This window comes from Diospyros lotus, chromosome 4 (assembly GCF_014633365.1).
Source record: "Diospyros lotus cultivar Yz01 chromosome 4, ASM1463336v1, whole genome shotgun sequence".
NCBI lineage: Eukaryota > Viridiplantae > Streptophyta > Magnoliopsida > Ericales > Ebenaceae > Diospyros > Diospyros lotus.
In genome coordinates, this window is record NC_068341.1 from 3,585,847 (window position 1) to 3,598,232 (window position 12,386).

A 12,386-nucleotide genomic window follows, 5' to 3' on the forward strand; every position below is an offset into this window, starting at 1 on the left:
GACCCTTCATCTCCCTCTCTTACTCTATGAACTACTCTCATTGTCGATCCATCAGTTGCTACATCTGTCTCCTGTCGTCACCCCTACTTTCTCCTCCAATTGTCGTCGCTACTACTTCCATCTTCGTTCGTTCGTCGCCGCCGCAACCTCCAGCTCGATCGGGCTTCGCCTCCGTTAATGTCAAATCTGCCTATGTCGCCTTGAAGGTACATGTATATATATATTACGTGTGTATATATATTCTGTGTGTGTGTATGTATTCAACCAGCTTGCAGGTGTATTCTGTGGGTGTGTATATATGTATATATATATATATGAGTTAAGCACTTTATTATGCATATTTGCTCTTTTTGGCATTGTGCATCAAATAAACATTTTTATGGTCGCCATTTTTTTATGTTCTGTGGTGGGGCGGAGCCTTAAATTTTTTGGGTTGGTTTGTGGCTATATCTTACGTAATTTCATAGCATTTTTCCATTTTTCAAGTATGAACAAATACCATGGTTAATAACTAAGTTTGTCACAAACATTTGCACAAAACCAAAGGATTATATTTCTTTCTTTAGTTTATTTGACATAATCATGTGAATTGTATTTGTACCAAGTAAGATTGTGGCATTTCATAACTATTGTAATTTGTAAAAATATATGTCTCCAAAGAGATGTTCTTGCTTCAATGCATTCAAGGCTTGCCAAAGGGTGCTCCAAATTGTGTGCCTAATATGTTTCTCCTCCTCGGGCTACATGAGTGGTTAAGCTTTACAGAGTTTAATTTGTATACTATAGTGTTAAATGCTATAGATCTCTAGTTGATTGGTGATCAAACATTAGAGACCCTCAATAGTGCTGAAATGCATTATTTGTTTCTTTCACTTTGGCTACGTTTTGACACTTTTCATAAATTTGTTCCAATAAAATTCCTTCTCTCTTCTCCCTAAAAATAGAAACAAAACATACAAATAAATGAAGAAGCCGTCCTTGACCTATTATGAGGAACATAATTGGATACACCCCTCCCCATTTTTATGTTTATGCATTAGCGTGGCACATTTTAAAGAAATGTTGTATGTTTGCTTATAGGCCCATTATTGTGGAATTTAGGTCTAACCATTTATTTTTGTTCAACTGTCGGGAATTGGCCTGTTGACAGATTGAAAGAAGTTAAAGTGACTGATGCTTTGAAGCATCCAAACTGGAATATGGGAAAAAAGATTTATAAGCTTTGAAGTCTTTTCAATAAGGTGATTAACCTTGCAGTCTTTTTTGGATTATTACGTTTTATAATCTTCAATCTCACATCTAAAACTATGGTCTCGATTATGGATAAGGATTTTTATTTTTAGTTTTTGAGTTCACAATGTGATACTCCATCATCTTTTTATGTTATTATTTTTTAATTTGTTTGATCAGATGTCTCAAATTGTGGTAACATATATAGATGGCAATTTTTTTTTTTTTTTTTACAGTATGATAATGCTTAATCTTGATAGGGTCTGGAAGTTATTGAAGCTCATTATCTATTTGGAGCTAAATATGATCATATTGAGATTGATATTCATCCCCAATCTATCATACATTCCATGGTTGAGACACAGGTTTAGCCCATTTCTCATCTTGGTTCCTATATTTTGGATTGGTGCTTGAGATATTAATTATTTTTTGTCTACTTTTTTGCTTTTAATACGTTAAGCTACCAAATATTCTGCATTGACAGCACATGTTTCTCAAGATTCCTCTATTTTAGCACAACTGGGATAGCCTGATATGTGTTTGCCAATTCTCTATACATTATCTTGACCCAGCAGAATTTACTATTTTCGAGATTACTCGACCCCGTATTGATCTTTGCAAGTAAGTGTTCTTGGCCAATAAATATTCATAATCTAGATTTTTTTTTTTCTGAAGTTTCCATTGTTTTTTATGTGACTTCATGAAAGTAAAGTTAAATTCAATGAGTCTCAATGTTTTAATTTTTTAATCATTTTTGTAGTTAAATTCTTTTAATTTAATAAAATAATTATTATAATTGTTTATTTATTTTTTTATAATTTTTTAATATGTTTTAGCAACGAAAATTTTCATCACTAAATAATATTTTTATTTTTTAATAAAACAGTTATTTTAATTTTTAGTTTTTAATATGTTTTAGCAATAGAAATTTCTGTCGCTAAATTTAAAAAAAAATTGTTTAGTGACGAACAAATTTTCGTCGCTAAACTGATTTAGCAATAGATTTTTGAACTTTAGCGACGAAAATATTCCATTACTAAAACTTGAAATTCTTGTAATGTGTTGTTCTCACAACCTTATCAGGGGTGGAGTCATCTGAGGCCCAATGGGAGTTAAGATTTTTTTTAAAATTTTTATGTTTTATAATAATTTACTATTAAAATAAAAATATTATATTATATTTTATTACTAGAAATAAAAAAAATAAGTATTGAAGAAAGTAAGTATATAATGTCCTAGTAATAATCATCACAACATTTTTTACAATTTGTTCATAATTTTATTTTTTTACAATGATGATGTAAATAAAATTAAGTATTGAAGAAAATTGTGAAGTAAAAAAAAAAAGTATGGAGGAAATTTATACTAAAGAAAATAAACAAAATAACAAAGCAAGAATTGAGCAAATTGATATCGCACAAATTCCTATAGATTTCAGTCTAAAAACTATAATAATGGATTACAATGTTAATTTTCAGAATCAAATTAGAAAAGCTTACTTCCAAAAAGGTTTGTGTCGGCTTCAAAATCAAGACAATTCATTATAGCTGAATTCATTGAATTTGGTGATTGATTAAAATATAGTATAAATAAAGATGTCGTATTTTGCTTATATTGTTATATTTTTAAAACAAATAATGAGGAACAAGGGTAATTCTTTCATGAAAGAATGGTTCAATATTTTTTTTTTTTAAAAAGATAGACTTTAAGTTTATGTTTGAGATGTTAATAGTGCACACAATTAAACTTGAAACAATTATGAAATTTTAATGAATGAAGAGTAAAATATTAAGATAATTTTCTTCAGACAATTAAAACAAACATTGTGTGATTATCAAATTTGTTTAAATGCATCAATTGATTGTGTTCGATTTCTTCTACGGCAAGAACTAGTCTTCGTGGTCATGACGAGTCTAAAAATTCAAATAATCAATGTAATTTTTTTGAACAATTGCAATTTATAGTATGAAATGCTGTAAGAATCAATTGTAAAAAAAAAAATATTTTAATATTATCATTATTATCTTATTTTTAAAATTATATTTTTTATATTTAAGTTAGTCCCCCAAACCAAAATCCTGACTCCGCCCTGCCACCAAACCAAAATCCTGACTCCGCCCTGCCCTTAGTCACGGTTCCTTTCATAGCCAGTTGCTCCTTTTTGCTGTCAATTAGTCGGTGCTTCGTTTTCGTGGTCGATTGCTCTCTGTCATTACTGGATTGTTTATTCTGCATCTTATTGGGTGATTCATGTGTGTAAGTTTATATTTATTTTTATATTAAATAATTACTTTTTATATAAAATATTATATTTATAAAAAAATCTTATATATTTTTATTTACGATTTTATCCCGACGTTTCTGGGCAACTTAGATGCCTTGGGCCAGTCCTGGAAAGAAGAGGAAATCAGTTGTCGCTGCCATCTCCTTCCCGTGTTGGTAGGTGGAATCAGTTGTCGGTGCCATCCCCTTCCCGTGGAATCAGTTGTCCCTGCCATGCCATCCCCTACGTACCCCGTGTTGTTAGGTGGAAAAATTACGAAAATCTTTTTAAGTGCAACAAAAAGACCAAATAATTTCAAACAAATATATATATATATACCACTTGGGACCTTAATTTCTGGTTTGGGTTCTCTTTAATTAATTACCACCAACAATTGTGATTTAAATTTAAACAAACTGATCTTCTGTTAATCCGGGGTTGATTAATTAGCTAGCTAGCTATTCATTGATGGATGGAAGGTGGCCTCTAGCTAGCTTCGTGCAAGTCAAAAGATTTGGTAGGCGTATCGACCACATAAAGCGCTAGCTAGCCAAAATCATTTTATTATTATTAATTAATTAAACACTTGCTAAGTTTCGTGTGAATTACCAATTTGTTTGCAAACACTAGCTAATTAAGCAACCTAAGTTTCTTTCCGACCCACCTGATGACTGCAAAACTGCAGTTCCTTTTTTAATGATACTTTAAGATTAATTTACCAAAAAACCCACATTTTTAAATTTATTTCTTTGTTTAAAACAACTGTATATAGTAACCAAATTAAGGGACCTAGAAGGGTTTCCAAATCCATGCAAAATGATCTTGAGTATATATAGTCTCCTTTACATTTTGTTTTGCTCTTTTCCTTCTACTTAATTTGTTTCGGAACAACGTTAACTTATGGAGACTGCAACTCGATCGAGTCTTTAAATATTGGCTCCAACCTTTTCAAACAACTGGGAAAATTAAGATGCATTCTTTTAATCTTTTACATAATTAAGAGCTACCCAAACAAGAGCATACACTCACCAATGATGTGTAATGTAAAAAGGAACTTTATTTATTTATATATATATAGAGAATTGTGGGTATAATTTTTTTTACACAAAATTAATTAAGGAGATATCACGTATAAGCGTTACTATATATATATATCTGTGTTCCTCACAAAACACGAAAAGTAGGGTGCTTTATATATATACAAAATCGAAGAGCTTGGGTCTGCAGGCAACGAGAAATGGAGAAGCAGAAAGGAACAATATATATAATGAACTTTTATTACTTGTTTGTTTGTGAAACAAAATAAATAAAATACGAATAAAAAAAACGTGAATGTTTAATTTGGTGATTGTCGAGTGAACTGATAATATTCATGGGTAACGACAGTAAGGCGCTGGCGGTGGCAGCAGTGGTGGTGATTGGCTGCTGCTAGCTAGGTGAACAATTAACCACATGTACCGCAATCCACCGGATGAGAGTAGAAGGCCTTGCATTCCTCAGCCGGCCGCTGTCCCGGCCTGGCCGGTATACAATTCCTCCCGTCATCTATCTCCTGCAGCTTCTGGCACGCCCCCGGCTCACCATAAAAGTAGTTGTTCGAGTAGGTAAAGTTTCCCAACTTAGGTAGCGAATATATACTCGCAGGGATCTCCCCGGAAAGAACGTTATGCGCCACATTTAGCTCCTCCAAACTCTGCATCCCTCCTATACTCTCCGGCAACTTCCCGGCCACCATATTCGAGCTTACATCAAGCACCCTGACCGCCTTCAGCAGCCCTATCTCCGGCGGCAAACAACCCTTCAAACCAACATTCCTAAGAACAATCTCGTTTAATGTTCCTCCCATTTTCTTTATACTCGGCGGAAAACAAACATTCCAGTTGTTATTCGCCAATACTACAACTGACACCGGAGAGTTGCCGAAGTTTGCCGGCAAAGATGACTGGAATCTGTTGTTGTTTATGAACAAAGCGTCGAGTTTCAAGTCAAAAACTCTGGAAGGAACGTCCCCTTCGAACCCATTAAATCGGATATCAAGATATTTGAGTGAAGGAAGAGAAAGAACAACGTTAGGGAATTTCCCGGCGAAGAGGTTGTTACTGACGTCCAGCTCGTAAAGAAGGTGGAGGAAGCGGAAACTCTCCGGCAAGCTGCCGCAGAAGCGGTTGGAATTGATGTGTAAGAGAGCGAGATCGGTGAGCAAACCCAGTTCCTCCGGCAAATAACCGGCGATACCTATTGACGAAAATCCACATCGATTAGTATCAATCGAGTAAATGGGTTAGATTTTTCTCTAATTTTGGTAGATTTTTATCTTCTAATCGTAATCAGGCTCTATAGATATAGATTGTTACCGGCGTGGTTGAGGTCTATCCCGGCGACAGTGGTGACGTGGGTATCATCTGGGGCAGGTGCACAGTAAACTCCGGTGTAGTTGCAGACATTTGGGCCACACCAGTTGGATGTGAAGCCATTAGGGTCTGAAGTGATGGCATGTTTCCATGCTTGGAGGGCTATGTAAGCATGCAGGAGTCTAGGGTTCGGGAGTGGTAAAGAAGAAGGTGAAGCCCGAAGAGAGATCGAAGGGAAGAAGAACAAGAGAGAGAGGAAGCTCCACAGGGCTGAATTGAGATATGGGTTGATGATCTTCATCTTTGGAGAAATGGTTTTAGTTCTGCTAATGATGATGCTGTGATGTTGTCTATATTTGTTGTTCGATCAGATCCTTGGGAAACCCGGTTAGGCTTATATATATATATTATGATAATGCAGCAAAATCGTACGGTTGCATGATGTTAAAATAAAATAATAATATTTTTGAATTGTACAGTAGTCATTTAAATATAATTTTTTTATTATAATAGTTGTAATTTGTAATTTTTAGTAAAAAATCTGAATCAAAACCTCATTTAATATAATATTACTCTAACCCTAATACGTAAACGGCGTATTGATACTGACTTGCCCAACAAGATTCACTGATGGCTGTACGTAGCCATTTAGTCTGTAATGTTTCTTTTAATTAATTGGGGTTTAACTACTTGATCCCGTTTCCCTAATTACACTATATTTAATTTGAAAATTGATATATTTATAATTAGAAACCAATATAATACTATATAGTAGCTTGTTCGTTTGTGTTTTGTTTTTCGATAAATGAATATAAGAAACTAAAGGCTTCAAAGCAACAAACATGATGTTTACCTACTAACAGAAGTGATGACTATGTGATTTTGTAATTGTATTAACTAACCAGAGGTTTATAACTATAACTTAATTAATTTTCAACTATAGTAGACACTTGTGTAGAATGCCATCGTTCTCTCATATATTCTATTTGTTATTCTAAAGAAGCTCATGTATATTAATAATTTATTTATGTTTTTCATGACAATACAGTGGCATTGGCATTGTAGGCTAGATTAGATGATTAATTGGTTTTCTAACAGTAGTTGGGTAGATTTTAGCTCTATAATCTCACCAAATTAAAACACGTACGGTTTTTTCGTCTGTGGCTTTGCAGCTGGCTGCTGCTGCAGTCATCTAAGACATGAGAGAGATATAGCTAGCTAGATTTGTACTGGCTAATTCAATGAAGTGTGCTCTTTAGGCTAATCCTTATCGATAACCAGCTAGCACAGCTGGATGGATATCCTATGAGATCCACCAACTAAGATTATAAATTAAAAGTTTGCTTCTGTTTTTTTTTTATTTTTTTTGGCCATAAGGTTGGAGACTATAACTTGCCTCCATTTCTTAAGGCCTTTCTTACATGCACTGATAAAGTAGATGGTTGTGAAAGGTTTGGGCCACAAGGGCTTGTAGGGATTAAAAGTATATTAGACAATTTTTTATGTATCATCTAACTTCATTAGTTAGCGTAATGAACTTCAAATAATGTTCACAAGGGCAAACTTGTGATATTACAAACTCACAGTGATATCAAAAATCACTTCTATCTATTATCTTGTGGATGTGGGATGGCACGAAAGCTGAATTCTGGTTTAATTTAATTTGCATAGATGAGAGTCACCACTCACCTGTAAGTTGGCTTGCAGCTTACTGGTCTTTACTTAAATATATATTAATTATGATGATATTTTTTTACAAGGTTACAATATAACTAAACAAATTTCGTTATGACCCTGTTAGCATATTATGAACATATTATTTTATTTTGACAAAGTTTAAGTGGTTTCAACTCTCACTGGGAAGTTGATCAATTTTTTTATGATTTATGATTCTCTTAATTAGCATGTGTGAAGCTCAAAATTTCAAGTTCATGGGCCCAATATGAATCGTGCAAACCCAACTAACGACGCCCAATTAGCATTACCTAGGCCCAACAGGAAGCCCCAGACATCAAAGTTAATTAAGAAAGCACAAGCATATCTCAAAGCCCACACAAATAAAGCCAGTTCAAGTTCACATCTTCGGCCCAATAATTAAACGGCGTCGTGTTACACTAGGTTAAACGCTACAACCCCCCGTCTAGTACCAAGCGCACAAATCTGAGACTATATAATTCAACACGCGAGTAGGGTTTTCCAGGATCTTCAAAGCCGTCGTCGAGCCTATCGCAGCAGCCCCTCGCAACCTCAGACTGCTCGACAATGGCCGTCGGGTACGCAATCTCTCTCTCTGTGTATTGATATTCATAGGAAACACATCGTTTTGTATTTTTGTTTGTATGTGTTTAAAGATGCATTGTCGCAGCGACTTATTGCTCTGTGTGTATGTAACAGCAAGAACAAGAGGATTTCCAAGGGAAAGAAGGGAGGAAAGAAGAAAGCGTGAGTATAACAAACTTACATCTCGTGTTTCTCCGTTTATTGCTCAGACTAAATACTAGAGTATGTGTGCAAATTTTATAAATCTATTATCTTAATTGTGCTGACGATCTGTGCTTTTTTTGGCCTGTATAGTGCCGATCCGTTCGCCAAGAAGGATTGGTACGATATCAAGGCTCCATCGGTCTTCACCGTCCGAAACGTTGGGAAAACTCTTGTGACCAGAACTCAGGGTACCAAGGTCATATATTTCTTTGCCTACCGTTAATTTAAGATTTTTCCCTTGCAGATTATTGAATATATGATTTAATCCTAATATGCACTGTTGAGTTTTTCTATTTAGATAAGTTCGGCAATTGGATAAGAGGGGGCTAGGGATTGGAAAGGGAAAAAGATGGGGGAAGTGATTGCATTAATTTTTCCCAGATTTTTTGTCGGGTTAGAAAAGGAGAACTAAACAATGAAAAGTAGTCGTCAAAATATCACTTTCTTATATCTGTTTTGCTCAGTTAGTGTTGAACAGTTAATTGCAGCTTAAGCAAAATTTGTGATTTGTTAGTGTGTGGTTCTTCTGCTGGATGAATCCCTTTATATTATCAATTATGATATGAATGGGGCCTGGTCTTGATGGGTAAATGAAGTTGTTTTTTCCCAATCAGTTAAAATTTATAAGACAACAAATTATTCAAGCTCTATGTCTGCATTACATCTTGTGTGCACAATTTTGGAAATGAGTGCTCCCATTGTCTCCTTCAGCGTTTTCTTTTTGAAGTTGAATATAATACTGGACATTGTTAATCTTCCTTGTCAATTTTATATTGTATTATTTGTCACAAAATATCAGCTCGTGTGCATCCAATAATTTAATTAATTATTTGAGATCAAATCATCTCAAGGCAATAAAAACAAGGTTTACTAAGACGTCTACTGTCCTGAAGGCATGCTGTGGTAGTATAATACTATATGTTTACAGCTTGGTTGATTACTGTGGGTATCTGATGATATAATCCTTATTTAAGCACCTAAAATATTTGAAGATAGATTTCTCAACTGAATGCGCATTTTCTACAAACTAGTTATTTGTTAAATTCCTTCCTTCCTTCTAGGTTTCCAAAAGATAATGATATTGCAGAAGACTGCTATAAAATTTATGCTTTGTGCAAGAAAAATTTAAGTCTGGTGGTAGTTTTACGGTCTAAAGCTTTATAACCTAAGACCGTCTTTTAGTATATTCGTGAATCCTACATCATCTATGATGGCAAACTACTAGATTAGGTGATACCATGTCTAACTCTAGTGATCTTGTAATTGGAAAACTGGCTGTTGTTTAGCAAGAAAAAATGATAATATAAAGAGATGCGCGTGAAAAGAGAGGGAAGTTGTGTTCAATAAGTTTTGACGTTATAGTGTTTTCTGTATTGTGGGATGCTTAATAAGTTGAACAGACAAATATAAGAAGTTTGAAAATTTTATGCATTTAGTTTACAGATACCAGTAAAGTAGTTATTATTCACTTTTTTTTATCTTTGTTTATATTCTTATTCAGATTGCTTCAGATGGACTCAAACATCGTGTTTTTGAGGTTTCGTTAGCTGACCTTCAGGGTGATGAGGATCATGCCTACAGGAAGATCAGACTGAGAGCTGAAGATGTTCAAGGGAAGAATGTTCTGACAAACTTCTGGGTATGAAAAAGATCCAACTGTTTACTGTTTCCCATTTCATGAGTATGGTTTCTTAGTAATTCCTGGTTTTTGAAATGTCAGGGTATGAACTTCACCACAGACAAGCTTAGGTCTCTGGTGCGTAAGTGGCAAACATTGATCGAGGCTCATGTGGATGTCAAAACAACTGACAACTACACTTTAAGGATGTTCTGCATTGGATTTACTAAGAAGCGCCCAAACCAGCAGAAAAGGACTTGTTATGCACAATCAAGCCAGATTCGGCAGGTTGAATTGTTTAAACAATCTAAATTCTAACCCTTTTGTCTAAAATATCATTAGTTTGTCCTTTTTCATAAGCATTCTAAAGAAAAGGAACTTACAATTGTGTGTTTTTTATTTGAAATTTGGTATGAAGAGCCACTTTAATCATGCTTGGTGCTTTGCTCTATGTACAATCAATGCAGTTCTCTGTTTCTTTTTGTTTAATACTACCTTCTTTCCTCCTTTGTCAGATCCGTCGGAAGATGAGGGAGATTATGGTAAACCAGGCACAATCTTGTGATTTGAAGGATTTGGTACAGAAATTCATTCCTGAATCAATTGGCAGGGAGATTGAAAAAGCAACTTCTAGTATCTATCCTCTGCAGAATGTGTTCATTCGCAAAGTCAAGATCTTAAAAGCACCTAAATTTGATCTTGGCAAGTTAATGGAGGTAAAGCATTCTTCTTGATAAGCCCTTTTATGTTGCATTCTATTTTGCAGGCATGTATGAACAGTCAGAATTTTTATGAATTTGATGAGAGAATTAGAAATATCATAGGATAGGTAGCAGGATGGACACGTTTGTAGGAATAGGAGCATGCCTTGGAAATTCAGTTGGCAAATTTTTTCTTGGATTTGTTGTGAAAGAAAGGGATGGGGAAAATAGCCACGGAAATGGAGGAATTGAAGCTAATTTGTGCAGTGTCTTGTGGTTGGGTTCCAAACTCTGGAGAAAATAAATAGATGTGCTTAAAATGGTCTTTAGGGTGGACTATACCAACTGAAATAACCTATTCAATTAAATCATTTTCTTCTCCTTTCATTTACCCTTTTTTTAGAACTCCAGAATATAGATTAACTACTGCTTTCTTCCCGACTGTATAATTCTCAACCTCGCTTGTGGTGCTTTGTAGGTGCATGGTGATTATTCGGAGGATGTTGGGGTAAAATTGGACAGGCCTGCTGAGGAGGCTGTTGAGGGAGCAACTGAAGTTGTTGGAGCTTAAATGGATATTTAGGACTTATGTTATTTCTGAGTGTTCTTTATGATTTTCTGATAAAAGAATTAGATTATGCATGTTGGGTACCATTTTGGATCTTGTCGAGACTGGTATGTTGTTGGCGTTTTAAATTTGAGTAAAAACCCAATTTTGTTCTCAATGGATTTGTGTATGCGTCCGTTGCCCGTCCAGTGGAGCTACAAAAATGGCTGAGCTCCTAGTATGCTGTCTGCATCTGGTGGTTTGTTTTTGTGTTGTTGCTAATTACTTCTGTTGGGTTTAATAAGCTGTAATTAGCATCCCCCGCAATAGCAGCATCAATGTCAACTTGCATCAAGACCCTTTTTCCATGTCACAAACTGTTTCACAATTTTATCTTTAATATGAACGCTATGACAGCAATAGTAGCTGTCATGTGTTGAATGCGCTCGTCTTTTTAAGTGGCCTACTATTGCTTTGGGTAGGTTTTTATTTTTGTAGTTTTTAAGTTCAGTAGTGTTTAAGTTGGTTATTGTATTTAAGTTAGGTATTGTTTAGATAAATGTGCTTTTAAGATATTAGTTAATATTTATAATTTTGATTTGAAAGAGTTGATAAGTTATTACAACTTGATAAAAAGATAAAAATAAATATGTTGAATGATGTATAATTTTATCATTAAATGTTAATAAATTATATATTATTATGTGTTATATATATAATATATTGTTATATGTATATATATATATATAGATGGCAGCAGGGAGGAAGAGAGGTGAAGCACCGACGGTGATGGACAACGGTTGATGGGGGTGACGGACAGCCAGCAACAGTTGACAGTGGCGATCTTGAAACAAATCGGGGTGATGGATGGTCTGCGACAAAGGAGACGATGGAAGCAGTGGTGGGGGAGACAACAACTAATATTTCTGATGGGGGCAACAGTGATGGCCGACGGTGGGGGCCGAAAAAGTTGAAGAAGGCAGTGATAGGAGGTAGAGGTTGAAGAAGAGGGCATGGCTAGAAATTAATAAAAAGATGAGGGTAAAATGCTTGGTCAATTCAGTTTTTAAATAAGTAGTGTTTTGCAAAAGTTATCTCCCAATAATTTTTGCAAAATGCTGTGACAACAGCGTTTAAATTACCTAAGTTAAACGTTGGTGAGGTGCAGCCAAATACCTCACCAATTTTTCTT

At 34.8% G+C, this 12,386-nt stretch overlaps 2 protein-coding genes across 2 annotated transcripts; one reads left to right on the forward strand and one right to left on the reverse strand.

Annotated features, from left to right (window-relative positions):
• Positions 1–4,688: 4,688 nt before the first annotated feature.
• Positions 4,689–6,204, reverse strand: LOC127800147 (leucine-rich repeat extensin-like protein 6). The gene is made up of 2 exons (XM_052334597.1): positions 5,848–6,204; positions 4,689–5,728 (listed from the first exon to the last, which is right to left on the reverse strand). The coding sequence occupies exons 1-2, from the start codon at positions 6,143–6,145 to the stop codon at positions 4,938–4,940; spliced, it is 1,089 nt and encodes a 362-aa protein (XP_052190557.1). The 5' UTR covers positions 6,146–6,204; the 3' UTR covers positions 4,689–4,937.
• Positions 6,205–7,996: 1,792 nt separating this feature from the next.
• Positions 7,997–11,372, forward strand: LOC127800696 (40S ribosomal protein S3a). The gene is made up of 7 exons (XM_052335460.1): positions 7,997–8,117; positions 8,239–8,286; positions 8,419–8,524; positions 9,830–9,967; positions 10,049–10,234; positions 10,462–10,662; positions 11,126–11,372. Exons 1-7 carry the CDS (start codon positions 8,107–8,109, stop codon positions 11,216–11,218), a joined length of 783 nt encoding a protein of 260 aa, XP_052191420.1. The 5' UTR covers positions 7,997–8,106; the 3' UTR covers positions 11,219–11,372.
• The last annotated feature ends 1,014 nt before the right edge of the window (positions 11,373–12,386 follow it).